The 24499-nt window shown below is 45.9% G+C and overlaps 1 protein-coding gene across 1 annotated transcript in view; it reads left to right on the forward strand.

Moving 5' to 3' along the window:
* Positions 1-24499, forward strand: part of LOC132765319 (uncharacterized) — a 66188-nt gene that overhangs the window by 17637 nt on the left and 24052 nt on the right. The window contains exons 6-9 of the mRNA XM_067463267.1: positions 2389-2486; positions 7873-8484; positions 13364-13484; positions 15792-17305. Of these exons, the coding sequence (XP_067319368.1) occupies positions 2389-2486; positions 7873-8484; positions 13364-13484; positions 15792-17305 (2345 nt within the window). The remainder of the gene's footprint in view (positions 1-2388; positions 2487-7872; positions 8485-13363; positions 13485-15791; positions 17306-24499) is intronic.

The raw sequence follows: 24499 nt of genomic DNA on the forward strand, positions 1-24499 counted from the left end.
AACTGTACCAGAATGTAGAGTGGGTCACGAGGACTCTGTGTGCCAAGTTTGGTCTTTATAGGTAATTGGATGAGGGTAGCAGTGGTCTTAGAAAGTGAGTGAAGATACTGTAAGTCCCATCATCCGTGGTCCATCCTGGTGTGGTTTGGGTGAGGACGGACCACGGATGATGGGATTTACAGTATCTTCACTCACTTTCTGATACCACTACTACCCTCATCCAATTACCTATAAAGACCAAACTTGGCACACAGAGTCCTCATGACCCACTCTACATTCTGGTACAGTTTGCATGAGAGGTCTGTGTGCCAATTTTGGTCTGTGATTTGTGGGGGCCACAGTGTTCCATGGGAAGTGAGTCCCATCATCCGTGGTCTGTCCTTGCCCAAACTTCACCAGGGCATGAGGTGGTTCATGGGGATTATGTGTGTCAAGTTTGGTCCAGGTCCGTCATTCATGCTGGTCCCAGTGATCTCACAAAGTGAGTGAAGGTACTGCAAGCCCCATCATCCGTGGTCCATCCTCCTGCAAACTGTACCAGGATGTAGAGTGGGTCATGGGGGCTGTGTGTGCCAATTTTAGTTCAGATCTGTCATTGGTGGGCATCACAGTGGTCTGTGAGAGCTGAAGTGTTTGAAAGTACTGCAAATCCCATCATCCATGGTCCATCCTCCCCCAAACTGCACCAGGACGTAAAGTGGGTCATAGGGGTTATGTGTGCCAAGTTTGGTCAAGATCCATAATTCCTGTGGGTCGCAGTGGCCTGTGAAAGTGAGAGCCAATCAGAAAACTACTACATACACCTTACCTACGTTCACCCTCCACATACAAACATTAACTTTTATTATATAGATAGATAGATATAGATGTACACAATGCATAAGGTTGTAGGCAGGCCTGTAGCCAGGATTTCGATTCAGGGGGTGGGGGCTGAGTTCTTTTCAGGGGGGGTTTCAGGGGGGCTGAGTTTCGGGGGGGGGGGGGGCTGAGTCTGAGTGAAAGAGGGTCTAGCCTAGCAAACCTTTTGTATCATTACTCCAATACCCCCATGCATATGGGATATACTGAGTATGGTGATCAGATCATGATATGAATAAACATAACAGTTTAAATAATGTACCAGTAAGGCCTTTTCGAGAACCACCATGAGAATTTCGGGGGGGGGGGGGGGTGGCTGAAGCCCCTCAAGCCCCCCCCCCCCCCCGGCTACATGCCTGGTTGTGGGTGAACTATAACTCACATCATGCCAGGTTCACCCCCTGAAACTCTATAAAGTTTACATAAAGTTTATTATGTTGGGCAAGTTTGCTCTAGATGCATCATGCGTGGGGTACAGCGTGCTCTCTGGCTGCAGGGTAAACTACAAGTCCCACTATGGTGATTCAGTCCCCTCAAGCCCCTCCAGTAGGTTGAGTTAGTTCGGTCCAGGTCCATCATCGGTGCAGGTCACAGTTTCTCTGGTTGCGGGTAAACTAACTGTGCTAAAACACAAAAGAGACATGCACAAGAAGTGGAAAAAGGGAGAAATCACCAAAGAAGAATTCAAACAAATAGCCAACACCTGTAGGGAAAAGGTCCGTAATTGCCTCGTAATTGCAAGGGGAAATTACTATATCTTGTCTGTAATGGCATTTCTAGTAGGATAGCAATCTCTCTGCACTGCAGCCTGGCTCTTATCCAACTGGATTCCTGGGTGGTGAGCTTCACTGGTTGGCAAGTTACCTAAAAGAGCAGGCAGAGCTCAAAGGGTTAACTTCCCCTTTAAAGGGAGGCAGGGGCGGGAAAGGGGCGTGTCTTCAAAGGGGAAGCCACGCCCACTGGTCAGGAACCCGGAAGAGAGGCTGCAAAAAGCAAAGGAACAGCAAAGGCTTGAGAAAGGGGAGAGGAATTGGCTTTCTCTGCGGTGAGTTGTCTTCCTGCACATTTCCATAATAGGTCAGCCTGATTGAGATGAGCCAGCCAAAAGGTGGGATTTGTAGTTTGCATAAATCCAAAATTCCTTCCCATGAAGCCAGGTTGGATTTGATGTATACCCACCCAGGCATTGCACCAATGAGGCTCATCTGATTCCTCCTTTGGAAAGATGCCAATCTTTAGTGTTCAAGGGAGATCTCATCCCTTTGCTGTGTCAGGACTATGCCATTGTTTATTGCTAGTCTATCTTGTGGGGTGGGGTGAGTAGAGATAGGAAAATGCTTCTCATTTAGTATATACAGCCAAGGGCCAACTTGGGCCCTCCAGGTGTTTTGGACTGCAACTCCCACAATTCCTAACAGCCTACCGGCTGTTAGGAATGGTGGGAGTTGCAGTCCAAAACACCTGGAGGGCCCAAGTTGGCCCATGCCTGATCTACACTACCCTGTATCCCAATATCTCATTCCATTATAGGTAATAGTATGATAGCTGGGTCCGGAAGCTCCAAGCATTACGGAGATGCGGTATCGCTCCTTTGGGAGCGCTGTTTGCGCAAGAGAGACTTAGCTAATGTAAGCCAGGCCAGAGACAGATAATACAGAAGGAATTTAAGAGTTTATTAATGGTGAAATCCTAAGCCTTACCCTTAACTTTAACCTTACCCTAACCCTTACACAAAGCCAAACCCTAAACCTTACCCTAACCCTTACCCTAACTCAAACTCAAACCCAAACCCTAACCCTTACCCTAACCTTTAAGCTAACCCTTACGCTAACTCAAACCCTAAACCTTACCCTAACCCTTACGCTAACCCAAACCCTAAACTTTACCCTAACCCTTACGCAAACCCAAACCCTAAACCTTACCCTAATCCTTAAGATAACCCAAACCCTAAACCTTACCCTAACTCAAACCCAAACACTAAACCTTACCCTAACCCAAACCCTAACCCTAACCCTTACACTAACCCAAACCCTAACTCTTACGCTAACTCAAACCCTAAACTTTACCCAACCTTTAAGCTAACCCAAACCCTAACCCTTACGCTAACCCAAACCCTAAACCATACCCTAACCCTAACCCTTACGCTAACCCAAACCCTAACTCTTACGCTAACTCAAACCCTAAACTTTGCCCCAACCTTTAAGCTAACCCAAACCCTAACCCTTACGCTAACCCAAACCCTAAACCATACCCTAACCCTTACGCTAACCCAAACCCTAAACCATACCCTAACCCTAACCCTTACGCTAACCCAAACCCTAACTCTTACGCTAACTCAAACCCTAAACTTTGCCCCAACCTTTAAGCTAACCCAAACCCTAACCCTTACGCTAACCCAAACCCTAAACCATACCCTAACCCTTACGCTAACCCAAACCCTAAACCATACCCTAACCCTAACCCTTACGCTAACCCAAACCCTAACTCTTACGCTAACTCAAACCCTAAACTTTGCCCCAACCTTTAAGCTAACCCAAACCCTAACCCTTACGCTAACCCAAACCCTAAACCATACCCTAACCCTTACGCTAACCCAAACCCTAAACTTTACCCTAACCCTTACCCTAACCCTTAAGCTAACTCAAACCCTAAACCTTACCCGAACTCTTACCCTAACCCTTACGCTAACCCAAACCCTAAAGTTTACCCTTACCCTAACCCTTACACTAACCCAAACCCTAAACTTTACCCTAACCCTTACACTAACCAAAACCCTAAACCTTACCCTTACCGTTACGCTTACGCAAACCCAAACCCTAAACCTTACCCTAACCCTTACGCTAACCCAAACCCTAAACCTTACTATAACCCTTACCCTAATCCTTACGCTAACCCAAACCTAAACCTTACGCTTACCCAAACCTTAAACCTTACTCCAACCCTTACGCTAACCCAAACCCTAACCCTTATGCTAACCCAAACTCTAAACCTTACTTTAACCCTTATGCTAAACCAAACCCTAAACCTTACCCTAACCCTTACGCTAAACCAAACCCTAAACCTTACTCTAACCCTTACGCTAATCCTAACTTAAACCCTAAACCGTACCCTAACCGTAACCCTAATCCAAACCTTAAACCTTGCCCTAACCTTTACCCTAAGCATCCCCTCCTTTCTATCCTTCCTTCGCTCTCCCCGCTCTCAGTCCACTCCCTTCCTTCCCTTATTCATAACCACCTTTGCGGAATCTCCGTAAAACTTGGAGCTTCCGAGCCCAGCTATCATACGATCACCCCATTATATCGCAGTGGAGACTCATACAATGGGTGTTCATTAAAGATTCCCCCTGACCCACTTCCTGTGGATGGAGAGCAATGAAACTTGGCCCAGTTCTGAGTCCTTCTCTCCATCAGTGCCACCCAGAGACATGCACTTCTCCATCTTTTTAAGCCACTGTCAACACCTTGCTTGTAGAAGTCGACAGGTTGCTCCAAAAGCCACGTTGTGACTTTGGAAATCAAGAGTCTCATCGCCTGAAAAATCCTTGCCCTTCAAAAATAACTTCCTTCCTGGAAAGAGGTGGAAGTCCAATGGTGCAAGGTTGGGTGAATCAGAGGAATGCCGTAGAATTCCAAAGCCACAGGAGCATGCTTCTTCCATTTGGGCAACAGGTGAGCTGTGAACTGGTGCATTCTGGAGCATGCCACATTGTCTCTTGATTTGGATGGCCTCCCACCATTTCCTCAGCAATGAAGCCTAGTCTGCCTCAGTGATCATGGCCCCCTTTGCTAGGAAATCCATCAATCCTACTCTATGCTGGTATCAAAATACTGTGAGCATGACCTTGCCTGCCAAGAGTTGGGCGTGCGCCTTCTTTGGAGGTGGTGAGTCATGATGCTTCCGTTGCATCAACTGGACTTTAGTCTCAGGATCAGAGTGATGGACACAGATTTCACCCTATGCAATCGGTCTGTTGAAAAAGTCCTCCTGTTTCCATGGCACATCATCGATGCAGCCTGAGAGCATTCAACTTGTTCCTGTTGCTACTAGGGGTTTTTTAAGTAATGGGGAGGAACATTTTTTGTCACAGCTGGCACAAGACAATTGGCTGTGTTATCTGTTTCAGTATATAACAAGGCACTAGGTTTGCAAATTTGGAGCTTTGCTTAGCTTGATGGCTCCTTTTGAGCTGAAGAAACTTTTGGCTGTTGCTGGGAGTGGTTATGCAGCGTCCTGAAACTGAAGACTGAAACAGCTATTTATTATTTGTCGTGTCAGGACAACCAGTCAAATTATATTACATTTCTAACAGAACAAAGCAAACAAACAGACAAAATACAAAATTTGTGAGTTTGGTAGTTAATTAAATGTCCTTTGACCAGTATCTGGCCACTTGGAATGCCTCTGGTGTTGCTGCAAGAAGGTCCTCCATTGTGCATGTGGCAGGTGGTCAGTGGTTTGCTCTTCTCCGCACTCGCATGTCGTGGATTCCACTTTGTGGCCCCATTTCTGAAGGTTGGCTCTGCATCTCGTGGTGCCAGAGCGCAGTCTGTTCAGCGCCTTCCAAGTCGCCCAGTCCTCTGTGTGCCCAGGGGGGAGTCTCTCATTTGGTATCAGCCATGGGTTGAGGTTCTGGGTTTGAGCCTGCCACTTTTGGACTCTCGCTTGCTGAGGTGTTCCAGTGAGTGTCTCAGTAGATATTAGAAAACTATTTCTTGATTTAAGTCATTGATGTGCTGGCTGATACCCAAACAGGGGATGAGCTGGAGATGTCTCTGCCTTGGTCTTTTCACTAATGGCTGCTATCTCCCGGCGGATGTCAGGTGGTGCAATACCGGCTAAGCAGTGTAATTTCTCCAGTGGTGTAGGGTGCAGACACTCCATGATAATGCGGCATGTCTCATTAAGAGCCACATCTGCTGTTGTAGCGTGGTGAGATGTGTTCCACACTGGGCATGCATACTCAGCAGCAGAGTGGCACAGCGCAAGGGCAGATGTCTTCACTGTGTCTGGCTGTGATCCCCAGGTTGTGCCAGTCAGCTTTCGTATGATATTGTTTCTAGCACACACTTTTTGCTTGATATTCAGCCAGTGCTTCTTGTAGGTCAGAGCACGGTCCAGAGTGACTCCCAGGTATTTGGGTGCGCTGCAATGCGCCAGTGCAATTCCTTCCCAGGTCATCCTCAGAGCTCATGATGCTTGTCTGTTCTTAAGGTGAAAAGCACATGTCTGTCTTTTAGATGGATTAGGGATCTGCTGGTTTTCCCTGTAATAGGCAGTGAGAGCACCTAGAGCTTTGAAGAGCTTCTGTTCAACCATTTCAAAGCTCCCTGCTTGAGTGGTGATGGCACGATCATCAGCATAGATGAAACTCTCTGTCCCTTCTGTCCTTTTGTTTTTGCGCCTACCTTCAGGAAAGGTGGGCATCTCCACCTCTGTCTCTCTCTCTCTCTTGGTCCCAATGGCTGAGGAGAAAGTCAGGAGAAGAGGTCACTTTTGGTGCACACGCCGGGGTCTTCAGGCACGCCTCTGGACCCAAAGCAGGCCAGGCAAGGGAGTAAGTGCAGCAAGTGTAGTTACTGGGATGTATAGTTTACCTACAATCAAAGAGCATTCTGAACTCCACCAATGATGGAATTGAACCAAATATGGCACACAGAACTCCCACGACAAACAGAAAATATATATCAATGATTGGTTGGGGGGGGGGGGGTGCCAAAATACTGTTTGCTTACCGTTGAAAATTACCTAGGGCCACCTCTGACTGACCCTTACCTCTGTACTGAACTGTCCTGCTTCTGATGCAAACTGGCTTTTAAAATGGAGTCTTAGGCTGAAAAGTCCCAGATCTGGTCACATGGTCCGCAGTCCCTTCCACAACCTCAAACAACGTAGAGTTAAGGGAAAACTCAATATATATGTTCATACAACATACATAAGCATTCACAATTATATAATAACAAATCACTAGTATAGGAGGCTCATAGAAGGTTGCTATTTCGAACAGTGTGGGTGGCGGGGGATGACTTAAGTTTCTGTTTAGAGATCCTTGCTCAACAACATCTCGAAGTAAAAATGTACATATCTTGAGTGTAACAGCATCCCTGTATGCTAAGTACATGAAGTCTGTAAGTAAATCAACTTTGTTAAATTTTAACGAAGACTTCTTATTTTTGGTGTCTTGAGTCTCTCTCTCTCTCTCTCTCTCTCTCTCTCTCTCACACACACACACACACACACATTTATTTATTTATTTACAGCTTTTATATTCCTCCCATCTCACCCCGCAGGGGACTCAGGTTGGATTACAGTGTACACATATATGGCAAACATTCAATGCCAATTTTTGACATACAAACATATACAAACATACACAGAGGCTATTTCACTTTTTCTGGCCGCCAGGGGAGCTGTCGCTTTCATCGTCCATCTGCGTCACTGATGAAGCACTTCTGCATTCCCCACATGCTTCCCCGCTGGAATGCTTTGCTGGAGTCTTCTTTGTGGCCTCATAAATCAGTTAATTTAGCCTCCCCACACTTATTTTCCTACTTGACAGATGCAACTGTCCTTCGGGTTGCAAAGGTCAACAACAGGCTACACACAATTGGTTGGAAACCCACTCCAACCCGGGCTGGCTTCGAACTCATGACCTTTTGGTCAGAGTGATCTTAATGCAGATGACACTCAGCCAGCTGCGCCACAATCCTGGTGCCGGCCACAAGACCTTGGAAGTGTCTACGGACAACGCCGGCTCTTCAGCTTAGAAATGGAGATGAGCATCACACTCCAGAGTTGGACATGACTGGACTTCATGTCGGGACAATCTTTTGGTCAGAGTGATCTTAATGCAGCTGACACTCAATCCCAAAGACAATCAAGAGAAGGGTAATCAAGTTTTGAATCTTCATTAGAAGTTACAGAGCGCACACACACACTCAGCTGTGCAGGCACTTGACTTTCCCTGATTTGCTCTCCCTTTTGTATTGTGCAGCCCTTGCTTCGTGACATAATTGGGTGCAGAAGAGAGCATCTTCGGCTCAGGTGGAAACTTCATTGGAGCCCAAAGTGAAGATGGAGGCGCCCAACCAGACCAGCCATGAAGGGGGAAGAGAGCCCTGCCAAATGTGGGTCAGGAGAAGCGTTGGATTCCCCAGCAAAATGGGTCAGGATGTCTTGGAGGAGGAGTGCACCCCAGAACTTCAGTGCCAACGCTTCCGGCGCTTCCGCTTCCAGAAGGTCTTGGGCCCCCGAGAGGTGTGCAGCCGCCTCCACTCTCTCTGCCGCCTGTGGCTGAAGCCAGAGAGACACTCCAAGGCGGAGATGCTGGACCTGGTGATCCTGGAGCAGTTCCTGGCCATCCTTCCTCCAGAGATGGAGCGCTGGGTGAGGGAATGTGGGGCAGAGACCAGCTCCCAGGCTGTGGCCTTGGCTGAAGGCTTCCTCCTGAGTCGGGCAGAAGAGGAGAAGGCGCGGCAGGAAGAGTGGCAGAGAGAGATCCTTCAGACCCAGGAGGCCCTACTGGATACCAGCAAGATGTTCTCTTCTGGGTGCAGCAATCTGGGAAGACATCATTACTTGTCTTTTTCCGATGCAGGAGAAGTGGCCTCTGTACAACAGGATCAGGTAAAAGGATGGAAGTAGGAATGAAGTGGGGAGAATTGGGGAGTTGCTGTCTATCATAGAATCATAGAATCAAAGAGTTGGAAGAGACCTCCTGGGCCATCCAGTCCAACCCCATTCTGCCAAGAAGCAGGAATATTGCATTCAAATCACCCCTGACAGATGGCCATCCAGCCTCTGTTTAAAAGCTTCCAAAGAAGGAGCCTCCACCACACTCCGGGGCAGAGAGTTCCACTGCTGAACGGCTCTCACAGTCAGGAAGTTCTTCCTCATGTTCAGATGGAATCTCCTCTCTTGTAGTTTGAAGCCATTGTTCCGCGTCCTAGTCTCCAAGGAAGCAGAAAACAAGCTTGCTCCCTCCTCCCTGTGGCTTCCTCTCACATATTTATACGTGGCTATCATATCTCCTCTCAACCTTCTCTTCTCCAGGCTAAACATGCCCAGCTCTTTAAGCCGCTCCTCATAGGGCTTGTTCTCCAGACCCTTGATCATTTTAGTCGCCCTCCTCTGGACACATTCCAGCTTGTCAATATCTCTCTTTACTTTAAAGTCAATATCACTTTACTGTCTGCAGAATTCCCTAAATACGTGTCAGAACCCCCATCAGGAAAGCAACATGAAGGGAAAGCAACTTTAATGTCACACCATATAGCATCTACAGCAGTGTTTCTCAACCTGGGGGTCGGGACCCCTGGGGGGGGGTCATGAGGGGGTGTCAGAGGGGTTGCCAAAGACCATCAGCAAGCACAGTATTTTCTGTTGGTCATGGGGGTTCTGTGTGGGAAGTTTGGCCCAATTTGGCCAACAACTACAACTCCCAAATGTCAAGGTATAAATATGTGAGAGGTAGCCACAGGGAGGAGGGAGCAAGCTTGTTTTCTGCTTCCTTGGACGCGGAACAATGGCTTCAAACTACAAGAGAGGAGATTCCATCTGAACATGAGGAAGAACTTCCTGACTGTGAGAGCCGTTCAGCAGTGGAACTCTCTGCCCCGGAGTGTGGTGGAAGCTTTGAAACGGGCTGGATGGCCATCTGTCGGGTGATTTGAATGCAATATTCCTGCTTCTTGGCAGGGGGTTGGACTGGATGGCCCAAGAGGTCTCTTCCAACACTCCGGGGCAGAGAGTTCCACTGCTGAACGACTCTCACAGTCAGGAAGTTCTTCCTCATGTTCAGATGGAATCTCCTCTCTTGTAGTTTGAAGCCATTGCTTTGCGTCCTTAGTGTTTAGACAGTCAAATCTTGGCTCTGGGAGCAGGCGTTTGAAAAATACAGCAGTACAGGAATGTTAGTATGGAATATGTACAATCTGACTACGAATTGGCCTTTAGACTCTGACTGGATGTCGTGATTCATTGAAATGTAGTTTTATTATGCTTATTATCTTTTAATGTTTAACTTCTGTTTTAACTGATTTGGTATGTCGGGGTAGAGAAAGGCAGGATATAAATAAGGTAAATTAATTAATTAATAATTAATGTAAAGGAATATGTAAGGTAAGCAGGATTTTTCGGAGGCAACACTGATGGAATCGTTCCAGGAGTTGCATGTGATGTGCATTGCAGACGGATTGGCTGTTACCTGTTGGAAAAGCACTTTGGTTTTCTCAATGTTCAGTGACAAGCCGAGCTTCTCGTATGCTTCTGCAAAGGTGTTTAGAGTGGCTTGTAGGGCTTTTTCTGAATGAGCACAGACGACGTTGTCATCAGCATATTGGAGTTCCATAATAATATTTATTTATTTATTTACAGTATTTATATTCCGCCCTTCTCACCCTGGAAGGGACTTAAGGTGGATCACAGTGTACACATATATGGCAAACATTCAATGCCAAAGACACACAACAGATATAGACAGAGAGTAAGAGGCTATTTAACTTTTCTGACTGCCAGGGGAGCTGTCGCTTTCATTGTCCATCTGCAACACTGATGAAGTACTTCCGCATTCCCTGGAAGATCACTTTGGATTTCTCAATGTTCAGTGACAGGCTGAGCTTCTAATGGCTTGTAGGGCTTCTTCTGAAAACGCACATATGATGTTGTCATCAGCATATTGGAGTTTCATAACAGATTTATTTATTTATTTATTTGCAGTATTTATATTCCGCCCTTCTCACCCCGTGGATGACAAAGCTTCTCGTATGATTCTGCGAAGGTGTTTAGAGTGGCTTGTAGGGCTTCTTCTGAATGCGCACAGACGACGTTGTCATCAGCATATTGGAGTTCCATAACAGATTTATTTATTTATTTATTTATTTGCAGTATTTATATTCCGCCCTTCTCACCCTGCAAGGGACTCAAGGCGGATTACAGTGTACACATATATGGCAAACATTCAATGCCAAAGACACACAAGCGATATAGACAGACAGTCAGAGGCTATTTAACTTTTCTGACCGCCAGGGGAGCTGTCGCTTTCATCGTCCATATGCAACACAGATGATGTCCTTCCACATTCCCTGGAAGATCACTTTGGTTTTCTCAATGTTCAGTGACAGGCCGAGCTTCTCGTGGCTTGTAGGGTTTCTTCTGAATGTGCACAGATGACGTTGTCATCAGCGTATTGGAGTTCCATAACAGATTTATTTATTTACAGTATTTATATTCTGCCCTTCTCACCCCACAGGGGACTCAGGGCAGATTACAGTGTACACATATATGGCAAACATTCAATGCCAAAGATACACAACAGATATAGACGGACAGCCAGAGGCTATTTAACGTTTCTGACCACAAGGGGAGCTGTCGCTTTCATCGTCCATCTGCGACACTTATGAAGTACTTCCTCATTCCCTGCATGCTTTGCTGGAGTCTTTTTTATGGCCTCGTAAATTAGTTATATTAGCCTCCCCACGCATAGGTGGTACCTAATTTTCCTACTTGACAGATGCAACTGTCTTTCGGGTTGCAAAGGTCGACAACAAGCTACACAGATGTTGTTGTAACCTTGGTTTTGGCTTTCAGTCTGCTGAGGTTAAATAGTTTGCCATCTGTCCGATAGATGATTTCCACTCCGGTGGGAAGTTTCCCATCAACAAGATGAAGTATCATAGTGATGAAAATAATCACTAGCATTTCTATGATGTCATAAAATACCTCCCCACTTTAAGCGGTCCCTAATTTCTCTACTCACAGCTCAGCTGTTTTGGAACTGCTTAGGCAGACAGTAAGCTAGGCTTAACAGTTGGGTGCTCAATCTGACTTGGGCTTCCAACTTGCCACCTTCTGATTGGCAGTGATCTATTGCTGCTGGTGCTACAGCCCGGCCCAAACATTGTTTAAGGCCAAAACTTCTGGGGACCCACAGGTTGAGAACCACTGTTCTAGTGGGTCCCATGCGGTGTGACTGGGCCACTTCGGAGGGGCCTTCTCCATGGAGGCAAGAACAAGAATGCTACTACTACAAGGCTATCACCAACAATTAGAATAAATTCTAACATTTTGGGCCTTTGCATGTGATATTACTCTCAGCCTGCTGCGCTATCGGGATTGTGGCGCAACTGGCTGAGAGTCAGCTGCACTAAGGTCATGAGTTTGAAGCTAGCCCGGGTCGGAGTGAGCTTCCGACCAATTGTGTAGCTTGTTGTCGACCTTTGCAACCCGAAAGACAGTTGCATCTGTCAAGTAGGAAATTTAGGTACCACTTACATGCTAGCTCAGGTCAGAGTGAGCTTCCGACCAATTGTGTAGGTTGTTGTCGACCTTTGCAACCCGAAAGACAGTTGCATCTGTCAAGTAGGAAATTTAGGTAGCATTTATATGCTAGCTTGGGTCGGAGTGAGCTTCCGACCAATTGTGTAGCTTGTTGTCGACCTTTGCAACCCGAAAGACAGTTGCATCTGTCAAGTGGGAAATTTAGGTACCACTTATATGCTAGCTCGGGTCGGAGTGAGCTTCCGACCAATTGTGTAGCTTGTTGTCGACCTTTGCAACCCGAAAGACAGTTGCATCTGTCAAGTAGGAAATTTAGGTACCACTTATATGCTAGCTCAGGTCGGAGTGAGCTTCTGACCAATTATGTAGCTTGTTGTCGACCTTTGCAACCCGAAAGACAGTTGCATCTGTCAAGTAGGAAATTTAGGTACCACTTATATGCTAGCTTGGGTCGGAGTGAGCTTCTGACCAATTGTGTAGCTTGTTGTCGACCTTTGCAACCCGAAAGACAGTTGCATCTGTCAAGTAGGAAATTTAGGTACCACTTATATGCTAGCTCGGGTCGGAGTGAGCTTCTGACCAATTGTGTAGCTTGTTGTCGACCTTTGCAACCCGAAAGACAGTTGCATCTGTCAAGTAGGAAATTTAGGTACCACTTATATGCTAGCTCAGGTCGGAGTGAGCTTCTGACCAATTATGTAGCTTGTTGTCGACCTTTGCAACCCGAAAGACAGTTGCATCTGTCAAGTAGGAAATTTAGGTACCACTTATATGTGGCTAATTTAACTAATTTATGAGGCCATAAATATGTCCAACAAGCGGGAACGAGGAAGTACTTCATCAGTGTCGCAGATGGACGGTGACGGTGAAGCGACAGCTCCCCTAGTGGCCAGAAAAAGCTGGAATGTTAAATAGCCTCTGACTATCTGTCTATATGTGTTGTGTGTCTATGGCATTGAATGTTTGCCATGTATACGTACATTGTAATCCGCCCTGAGTCCCCTGCAGTGTGAGAAGGGAGGAATATAAATACTGTAAATAAATAAATAAATAAGTGGAAGAAAAATAATTTGTGTAAACATTGCACTCCATTTTAAACTACTCCAAAAATTCCAAGTTCTTTCTTTGAACCCTGAGTTCTAATTTCCGGCAGATTCGCTTTGGTGTATATTGGATTCTGCTGAGTAGTGGGGAAAGCATTATTGATCTCCAAATCTTCTTGTTTCAGGTGACTTTTGAAGATGTGGCTGTCCATTTCAGCGAGGAGGAGTGGGCCCTACTGGATCCGGATCAACAGACCCTGCACTGGGAGGTCATGGAGGAGAATTATGAGATGGTGACCTTGTTCGGTAAGGATCCTTCTGCCTCTTGGTCGGTAGAAAAACCGTTTAGGAATTGCCACCGGTTTCTCTTAGTGAGAGATTCGGGTAGGATAAACAATGACGTTATTCTCAACTTAGGGAGGAAGTGTATTAGAAAGATGATTGACACTGAGACAGGACCGGACGTGGGAATTAGTTATTCATTCTTCAATAGTGCACCAGGAAAGCCAAGTTTTTAAGCTAAAGGCTGCCAGAGTGGGTGCTTGTCTAATCTCCCTGGAGAGCGAGTTCCAGAGCCAAGGAGCCACCACAAAGAAGGCCCTCTCCCTCGTCCCCACAAGCCGTGCTTGTGACGGAGGTGGGAGCAAGAGGAGGGCCTCTCCCGAAGATCAAAGAAATTGCACAGGTTCATAAAGGGAAATGCGGTCACGAAGGTAGGTGCGTCCCAAACAGTTCAGAGCTTTGTAGGTGATAACCCGCACCTTGAATTGGGACCGGAAAATGAACGTCGGCCAATGGAGTTCATTAAACAGGAGGGTTGACTGTTCCCTGAAATTCACTCCAGTTAGTTGTCTGGCTGCCGATCGCTGAACCAATTGAAGTTTCCAGGCCATCTTCAAGGGCAGCCCCACGTACACTACATTGCAGTAGTCCAATCTAGAGGTAACCAAGGCATGGACCACCGTTGCCAGATCAGACTTATAACCTGCAGCCCTCCAAGTGTTTTGGAATTCAGCTCCCAGATTTCCAGCCGGGTGTGGTCCAAACTTACTAGTTGATCTAGATTAGCAGCTGCACATAAAAATTAACAGTATAAGGTTTTCTTTAACACACACACACACACACACTTGATTAACAAGTAACGTGAAGCAGTGGCTTCAAACTACAGGAAAGGAGATTCCACCTGAACATTAGGAAGAACTTTCTGACTGTGAGAACTGTTCAGCAGTGGAACTCTCTGCACCAGAGTGCGATGGAGGCTCTTTTATTGGAGGCTTTTAAGCAGATGCTGGATGGCCATCTGTTGGGGGTTGCTTCGAATGCCATTTTCCTGCTCCTTGGCAGGGTTTTGGACTGGATGGGTCTCTTCCAACTCTTTGAGTCTATGACTGGAACTGCTAGGTAGGCAGGAACTAGGGTTGGTGGGAGCTCACCCTGACCCATGGCTTTGTTGCGCTCAAGCGGAATTGAGTCAGATTCAATGCAAAAGACACAATAACTTTGCACAAAGGCAAGAGGGGAAAGGTCGACACACACACACACTTGATTCTGTTACAACTTACAGAACTGTCTGGTTGGCAAGATTTTCTGTATCTGGTGGTTTAATTCGCTGTGCTACCATGGCCCAAATTGACTTAGAATCATAGAATGAAAGAGTTGGAAGAGACCTCATGGGCCATCCAGTCCAACCCCATTCTGCCAAGAAGCAGGAATATTGCATTCAAAGCACCCCTGACAGATGGCCATCCAGCCTCTGTTTAAAAGCTTCCAAAGAAGGAGCCTCCACCACACTCCGGGGCAGAGAGTTCCACTGCTGAACGGCTCTCACAGTCAGGTAGCTCTTCCTCGTGTTCAGATGGAATCTCCTCTCTTGTAGTTTGAAGCCATTGTTCCATTGCGTCCTAGTCTCCAGGGAAGCAGAAAACAAGCTTGCTCCCTCCTCCTCCCTGTGGCTTCCCCTCACAGATTTATACATGGCTATCATATCTCCGGAGCCCCTGGTGGCACAGTGGGTTAAAGCACTGAGCTGCTGAGCTTGTTGATCGAAAGATCGCAGGTTTGATTCCAGGGAGCGGCGTGAGCTTCTGCTGTCAGCCCTAGCTTCTGCCAACCTAGCAGTTCAAAAACATGCTAAATGTGAGTAGATCAATAGGTACCGCTCCGGCTGGAAGGTACCGGCGCTCCATGCAGTCATGCCAGCCACATGACCTTGGAGGTGTCTACGGACAACGTTGGCTCTTCGGCTTAGAAATGGAGATGAGCACCACACCCCAAAGTCAGACATGACTGGACTTAATGTCAGGGGACTATCTTTACCTTTTTTTACCACATCTCCTCTCAGCCTTCTCTTCTTCAGGCTAAACATGCCCAGCTCCTTAAGCCGCTCCTCATAGGGCTTGTTCTCCGGACGTTTGATCATTTTAGTCACCCTCCTCTGGACACATTCCAGCTTGTCAATATCTCTCTTGAGTTGTGGTGCCCAGAACTGGACACAATATTCCAGGTGTGGTCTAACCAAGGCAGAATAGAGGGGTAGCATGACTTCCCTGGACCTAGACTTGTTCCCAGCTTCCCTTTTCGAATGCCTTCTTACGGTTTGTTTCTTTTTTCAAGGTGGTGCTGTGCAGGTGAATGAAAATGGGGAATCATCATGTCAGGTGCCATTGAAAACAGAAGAAGAAAGGAACATGAGAGTGGAAGGAGAAGAAGATCTGTACCATGCCAACACCGGGGAAATCCTAGTCCTAGTCCATAAGGAAATGGATGAGAGTACGGAAATGAGCAACTGCCTTGTCTATGATAACGGCCAGCCATCATGCTTCAATGATCACGCCACAAACTATATAGAGGAAGGACAGCCTTCTGAATGTCGTCAGCTGGAAGCAAGCTTTGGTTCTCGTGCACACCTGACAAATGACAAAATATCGGATATGTTGGACAAGCCCTACAGGTGCTCGGAGTGTGGGAAAGGCTTTACCCAAAAGAGAACTCTCGTTGTGCATGAAATGAACCACAGGGGAGAGAGACCATACGCATGTCTAGAGTGCGGGAAGAGCTTCAGCTGCAAGTTTCTCCTCAAAAAGCACCGGAACCGTCATACGGAAGAGAAATCGTACACGTGCCTTGAGTGCGGCAAAGGCTTCACCCAAAAGAGAAGTCTCGTTGTGCATGAGATGAACCACAGAGGAGAGAAGCCCTACAAATGCCTGGTGTGTGGGAAGAGCTTTAGCTGTAAATCGGTGCTCAAAAATCACCGCAATAGCCACATCGTCGAGAAACTGCACACCTGCCTGGAGTGTGGGAAGAGTTTCCGCTGGAGAGCGAGCCTCACGGCGCACCAAAAGATCCACACGACAGAGGAAGAGCGGCACAAATGCCTGGAGTGTGGGAAAGGCTTTGCTTCAAAGAAAAATCTCTCCGTGCATGAAATGAACCACAGAGGAGAGAAACCCTATAAATGCCTGGAGTGTGGGAAGAGCTTCATCTACCAATCAATCCTCAAGAGTCACCAAAACAGTCACACGGAAGAGAAATCCTACACATGCCAGGAATGTGGGAAGAGCTTCAGTTGGAGATCGACCCTTTCCCGGCACGAAAAAACCCACACCGGGGAGAAGCCACATAAATGCACAGAGTGTGGTAGAGGTTTCATTCAAAAGAGGAGCCTCATTGGGCACGAAATGAACCACAGAGGGGAGAAACCCCACAAATGCCTGCAGTGTGACCGGAGCTTCATCTACAAGTCGAACCTCAAAATTCACCTGAGTAGTCACACGGAGGAGAAATCGTACCCGTGCCTGGAGTGTGGGGAGAACTTCAGTCAGAGAGCAACCCTCAAGAGGCACCGGAAATCTCACACGGGAGAGAAGCCGTGTATATGCGAGGCGTGTGGGAAATGCTTCCGCCAGAAAGGAGACCTCAAAAGACACCAGAAAACCCACACGGGAGAGAAGCCGTATAAATGCCAGGAGTGTGGGAAAGGCTTCACCGAAAAGAGGAATCTCGTTGGGCATGAGATGAACCACAGAGGAGAGAAACCCTATCAATGCTTGGAGTGTGGGAAGAGTTACATCTTCAAATCAGGCCTCAAAACTCACCAGGAGAAGAGTCATGCAAATGCCAAGAGTGTGGGAAGAGATCAGGAATAGGATCAGAGTGTTAGAATAACAACAACAACAACACTTTAATTATATTTTACTTTATCTCCCCAAGGGGATTCAGAGTGGATTACAGAGTGGACCGGGTTATGGCGCAGCTGGTTGGGAAGTCAGCTGCATTAAAATTTCTACTGAGTTCGAAGCTAACCCGGGTCGGAGTAAGCTCCCGACCATTTGTCTACCGTCCTGTCTACCTTTACAGCTCGAAAGACAGTTGCATCTCTGTATTGTCGAAGGCTTTCATGTCCGGAATCACTGGGTTGTTGTAGGTTTTTTCTCGGGCTATATGGCCATGGTCTAGAGGCATTCTCTCCTGACATTTCGCCTGCATCTATGGCAAGCATCCTCAGAGGTAGTGAGGTCTGTTGGAACTAGGAAAAAAGGTTTATATATCTGTGGACTGGCCAGGGTGAGACATCTAATCACCTCTCAACAAAAGTTTGCTCCAGGCACTGTCAGGCCATCATATGCTAATCAAGGTCGTCAATTGAAACATTCACACCTAGCTCCAGCAGACAAGAGTCCTTTGTCCCACCCTGGTAATTCCGCTTAAGCGGCCGAGGAAGAAGAAGAAAGGGCCTGAGGCTGTTAGGAATTGTGGGAGTTGAAGTCCAAAACACCTGGAGGGACCAAGTTTGCCCATGCCTGGTAGAAGATCCAAAGATCCAAGGTGGATTCATGTCTTAATACGAGGGTTGAATGAAAAGTAATGCCTCCACCTTTGTAACTCGACAGATGGCAGTACTGCTATGTGGCAGGTACTGGCTTGTTCAGTAGACTCTCCTCTATAGTTCCATTTTGGCGGGAAGCATTAGCATTGATATAGTGCAAAGTATGGAATCTTGCACAGTCGATCGATGCAACTTAAGCAACGTGCAGTCATTGAATTCTTGACAGCAGAAGGTGTCACCCCAAAGGAGATTCATCAGGGAATGCAAGCTGTTTATGGTGATTGTGTTGATGTGTGTACTGTGCGTTGTTGGGCGAGTACGTTTAGATGTTTAGGTTTATTTATCGTGTCAGGAGCAGACCAAACAGTTGCATTGCATTTTTTAACAAACAAACAAACAAAACACAAACTTTGCAAGCTTGGTAGTTGATTAAATATCCTTTGACCAGTATCTGGCCACTTGGAGTGCCTCTGGTGTTGCCGCAAGAACGTCCTCCATTGTGCAACTCAGGTTGCATTGCGGCAGGTGGTCTGTAGTTTGCTCTTCTCCACACTCACATGTCATGGATTCCACTTTGTAGCCCCATTTCTTAAGTTTGGCTCTGCATTTCGTGATGCCAGAGCGCAGTCTGTTGAGGTGGGAACATCTGAAATGCGTGACAAACAAAGAGTTGGACGTCCTGTGACAGCAACCACTGAGTTTCACAAGAAAAAGGTTGACAGATTGATTCAGGGTGATCGTCATATCACTCAGAGAGAAATTTCAAGCATAATAGAAATTTCACAAGAACGTGTGGGTCACATTATCGCTTTGCTTGGCTATCAGAAGATCTGTGCACGTTGGGTACACAGCAGAACTTCAGAGACTGGATCTCACCACCGTACGGCATCCTCCATCCAGTCCAGATTTAGCACCGTCTGACTTCCATCTGTTCCTGATAATGAAAGAAGATCTGTGGGGACATCATTATGCTTCTGATGAAGACGTTGAGAGAACTGTGTGACGCTGGTTGCAGAAATATAGTGTCGACTTCTTCTGTGATGGCTTCAGAAAACTTGTTCATTGTTGGCAGAAATGTATCCAATTGTCTGGTGATTATGTGGAAAAGCGAATAGCACATTCTAAGGATTACTTCTGCGTTTGATTTATGAAAATATTCCCATCCAAACCCAAGTAATGAAAGTGGAGGCATTACTTTTCATTCAACCCTCATAGCTATCAAAATATTCACATTGTTTGTAAACATGCTCTTTTCTCCAGCATGGAATATAATCTGTCAATTACAAATTGCTTTTTAATCAGCTTAATCACAGAATAGAAGACCCTTTAAAACTGGGATTGCACAGTGGATTGCACGTCTGCTTAAAGCCCCTTTATACCCTGGATTCATTTTGTAAATATTGTGTGACTTCATTTTTCTCTCTCTACCATAATTCTAGCTATGCTTTCCAACTACTGCTTGAAAAGATTTTTTTTATAAAGATAAGAAAAAGTTCTTGATCGTAAGCCAATATTTGTATAATGTGAGAAAAAAAGCAGTTGTAAAAAGAATGCTTTGTTTGTGTGAGTGTGCAATACTTGTGGGTGCCACGGTGAGTGTGGCATCTCCTTTGCTGCCCAGCTTATCCTCTTGATCTTTAGTAATTGCTTATTACATTTTGTAGCAAAATTTGATTTTTTTTTTCTGTTCCTGGTTTGAAAGTGTTATTTCCTGTTTAATTGTGCGATACTTACTTTGAAAGCACCTACTTCGTAGGAAATCCGCTACAAAACAGGAGCTTTTTTGTTGAGTTCCAGGGTCAGAGAAGCAGATGGCGAAGACTGGAGAATGCCCTGCCTCAGGGGAGTGTGCTTGCTCCATCAATTGTTTAATTGTGCGATACTTACTTTGAAAGTTCCCGCTTCGTAGGAAATCTGCTACAAAACAGGAGCTTTTTTGTTGAGTTCCAGGGTCAGAGAAGCAGATGGCGAAGACGGAAGAACGGCCTGCCTCAGGGGAGTGTGCTTGCTCCATCAATTGTTTAATTGTGCAGTACTTACTTTGAAAGTACCCGCTTCATAGGAAATTTGCTACAAAACAGGAGTTTTTTTGTTGAGTTCCAGGGTCAGAGAAGCAAATGGCGAAGACGGAAGAACGGCCTGCCTCAGGGGAGCGTGCTTGCTCCATCAATTGTGTAATTATGAAATACTTACTTTGAAAGTACCTGCTTCATAGGAAATCTGCTACAAAACAGGAGCTTTTTTGTTGAGTTCCAGGGTCAGAGAAGCAGATGGCGGAAACAGAAGAACGGCCTGCCTCAGGCGAGAGTGCTCGCTCCATCAATGTTTAACATTTACACAACTGAGAAACCCCTGCCAGAAGAGACAGAAAGTTTCATCTTTGCTGACGATCAGGCCATCACCGCTCGAGCAGGGAGTTTTGAAATGGTTGGACAGAAGCTCTCCGAAGCTTTAGGTGCTCTTACTGCCTATTACAGGGAAAGCCAGCTGATTCCTAATCCATCTAAAATGTGGATGTGTGCTTTCCATCTTGAGAACAGACAAGCATTTCGAGCTCTGAGGATTGTTGCACAGAAGCGGATTTTAGCCAAGTCCCATGCAAAAGACACACAGGCAAGAGGGGAAAAAGGAACTCTTATCAGCAGAGGCATAAACTTGCAGTGTTGTAAAAATCAAACAGTGCAACAAACTTACATAGTCCTTGTAAATAACACAGAATAAGACTTCTTAATCCTCAATATTAGAGACAAAGCTGAAGTACTTTGGTCGCATCATGAGGAGACAACAAAGCCTAGAGAAGACAATTATGCTGGGGAAAGTGGAAGGTAAACGGAAGAGGGGCCGACCAAGGGCAAGATGGATGGATGGCATCCTTGAAGTGACTGGACTGACCCTGAAGGAGCTGGGGGTGGTGACGGCCGACAGGGAGCTCTAGCGTGGGCTGGTCCATGAGGTCACAAAGAGTCGGAGACGATTGAACGAATGAACAACAAATGAGAGAGCAAAACATAAACCTTGAGTAAATAGCTATTCCACCATAGCAAAGAGCATCACTGTTAGAGCAGAGCAGCATTACAGCATATTGCTTCTCCAAACTGTATTCTAAAATCCGTACAGTTATACCCCACCGGATGTGGCCCAAACATGCTGGCTGACCTACATTACCAGCTGTACATAATTAATATCATAAGGTTTTTCTTTAACACACATTTACGACTTATTGTAACAAGGATGACCTGGGAAGGAATCCCACTGGAGCATTGCAGCACACCCAAATACCTGGGAGTTACTCTGGACTCTGCTCTGGTTTGCAAGAAGCACTGTAAGTCAGTTGCCACAGTGTTCCTTTCCTTTACATCTTGATCCTCTGTTTGGCACCAGAATAGGATGCTGGTTATGAAACACCTGTGTAAAGAAAAATATAATTCATTTCATTTTTATGTTGCCTTTCTGCCACAGAATTACATTAAATGAAAATATTATTAAAATGTATGTTTGTTTGTTTGTCCCTCGAAAGCTCCTACATGGCTTGATGGGTCTGGACCAAACTTGGTGCAACTATACCTTTTAGTATCCTAATTTAAATACTGGGGTTTCAATTTGTAAAAACTCTCCCTTTTGGAGCTGGGCCCCCCAAAACAAACAAAAAGGTATGTCTGTATGTATCGCTCAGATGCAACCACAAGAGGGCAGTGTATAGATAGGATTAGCTCAGGCCCAAGTCTAGCCTTCCAGGTGTTTTGGACTTCAACTCCCACAATTCCTAACAGCCGGTAGGCTGTTAGGAATTGTGGGAGTTGAAGTCCAAAACACCTGGAAGGCCCAAGTTTGCCCATACGTGGATTAGCTACTTGCCTATCACTGTGTATGCATGCAGTGCTAGATGCAACCACAAGAGGACAGTATATGATTAGAAACAATTAGCTGCTCTGAGGATGCCTGCCATAGATGCAGGCAAAACATCAGGAGAGAATGCTTCTGGAACATGGCCATACAGCCCGAAAAACTTACAGCAATCCAGTTAGCTGCTGTGTTGTTGAAGACTTTCATGGCCCGAAACACTGGGTTGCTGTGAGTTTTCCAGACTGTATGGCCATGTTCCAGAAGCATTCTCTCCTGATGTTTCACCCACATCTTTGGCAGGCATACTCAGAGGTTGTGAGGTCTCTTTGAAACTAGGGGAATTGCAGACAGGAAACAATCAGGGCCAGCAAATACCTCCCATTAAAGGATTGCCCCAGGGAAGAAGCAGTCAGGCTTTGAAGCTGCAAGGACATTCAGTGATAATCAAGGTGGCGAATTACAACATTCACGTTTGCCTCAAACAGACAAGAGTTCTTTCACCCACCCTGGACATACCACAGGTGTATAAACCTCACTTGCCCAGTTTCCAACAGAACTCACAATCTCTGAGGATGCCTGCCAGAGATGTGGGTGAAACGTCAGGAGAGAACGCTTCTGGAACATGGCCAGACAGTCCAGAAAACTCACAGCAACCCAATGAACTGCTGGTGTATCCATCTGAAGCCCTGAGCACAATTAAGTAGTCAAGAGATGGATCATAAGGATCCTATCTCTTAGGCGATCCCTCATAGTCCAAGAATGATGGTCCTCCAAGGTGGGTCCGTAGGTGATGTGGAGCCCTTCTGCATCTTCTTCCACAGTGAGCGCAACGGTTTCCAGGTGGAAGGCAGTCCCGGTCAGGGTTGGCTTGACGTGCCTTCCTCTTGGCACGTTTCTCTCTTTCACCCTCCATTCGTGCCTCTTCAAATTTTGCAGCACTGCTGGTCACAGCTGACCTCCAGCTGGAGCGCTCAAGGGTCAGGGCCTCCCAGTTCTCGGTGTCTATGCCGGAGTTTTTAAGGTTAGCTTTGAGCCTGTCTTTAAATCTCTTTTCCTGTCCTCCAACTTTCCATTTTCTGTTCTTGAGTTCGGAGTAGAGCAACTGCTTTGGGAGATGGTGGTCGGGCATCCGAACATCGTGGCCGGTCCAGCAGAGTTGATGGCGGAGGAGCATCGCTTCAATGCTGGTGGTCTTTGCTTCATCCAGCACGCTGACGTTTGTCCGCCTGTCTTCCCAAGAGATTTGCAGGATATTCCAGAGGCAGCGCTGATGGAATCGTTCCAGGAGTTGCATGTGACGTCTGTAGACAGTCCACATCTCGCAGGCATAGAGCAGGGTTGGGAGGACAATAGCTCTATAAACAAGCACCTTGGTCTCCGTACGGATGTCCTGGTCCTCAAACACTCTCCTCTTCATTTGGAAAAATGCTGCACTTGCAGAGCTCAGATGGTGTTGTATTTTAGTGTCAATGTTGACTTTGGTGGAGAGATGGCTGCCAAGGGAGCAGAAATGGTCAACATTTTCTAATGTTACGCCATTAAGGTGTATTTCTGTATTTTATTTATTTAAAACTTTTATCTTCTCTACCTCTGTAGAGGGACTCAGACCGGCTATTTCTTAATGGGATGCACATAACTCAAAAACCACTGGACGAAATGACACCAATTTGGCCACAAGACACCCACTAACCAAGGAGTGAAAATCATTTTTAAAAAATCACCAAAAAGCAGCGAAAAGAAGGAGGGAAAGAAAGAAAAAGGTAGAGAAGAAAGTAGAGAAAGAATGAAAAAGGGAAGGAAGGAAGGAAGGAAGAAAGGAAGGAAGGAAAGAAGGAAAAAGGTAGAGAATAAAGAAGAGAAAGAATAAAAAAGGGAAGGAAGGAAGGAAGGAAGGAAGGAAGGAAAGAAAAAGGTAGAGAAGAAAGGAGAGAAAGAATGAAAAAGGGAAGGACGGAAGGAAGGAAGGAAGGAAGGAAGGAAGGAAAGAAAGAGAAAGAAAGAAAGAAAATAATAGAGAAGAAAGGAAAGAAAGAATGAAAAAAAGGGAAGGAAGGAAGGAAGGAAGGAAGGAAAGAAAGAAAAAGGAAGAGAATAAAGGAGAGAAAGAATAAAAAGGGGAAGGAAGGAAAGAAAGAAAGAAAAAGGTAGAGAAGAAAGGAGGGAAAGAATAAAAAAGGGGGGAAGGAAGGAAAGAAAGACAGAAAGAGAAAGAAAAAGGTAGAGAAGAAAGGAAAGAATGAAAAAAGGGAAGGAAGGAAAGAAAAAGGTAGAGAAGAAAGGAGAGAAAGAATAAAAAAGGGAAGGAAGGAAGGAAAGAAAGAAAAAGGTAGAGAAGAAAGGAGAGAAAGAATGAAAAAGGGGGGAAGGAAGGAAGGAAGGAAAGAAAGAAAGAAAAATGTAGAGAAGAAATGAAAGAAAGAATGAAAAAAGGGAAGGAAGGAAGGAAAGGAAGAGAAGAAAGGAGGGAAAGAACAAAAAGGGAAGGAAGGAAGGAAAGAAAGAAAGAAAGAAAGAAAGAAAAAAGTAGAGAAGAAAGGAAAGAAAGAATGAAAAAAGGGAGGGAAGGAAGGAAAAAAGGAAAGAAAAAGGTAGAGAAGAAAGGAGAGAAAGAATGAAAAAAGGGAAGGAAGGAAGGAAGGAAAGGAAGGAA

Source organism: Anolis sagrei, chromosome 2, assembly GCF_037176765.1.
Source record: "Anolis sagrei isolate rAnoSag1 chromosome 2, rAnoSag1.mat, whole genome shotgun sequence".
In the NCBI taxonomy this organism is placed as follows: Eukaryota; Metazoa; Chordata; class Lepidosauria; order Squamata; family Dactyloidae; genus Anolis; species Anolis sagrei.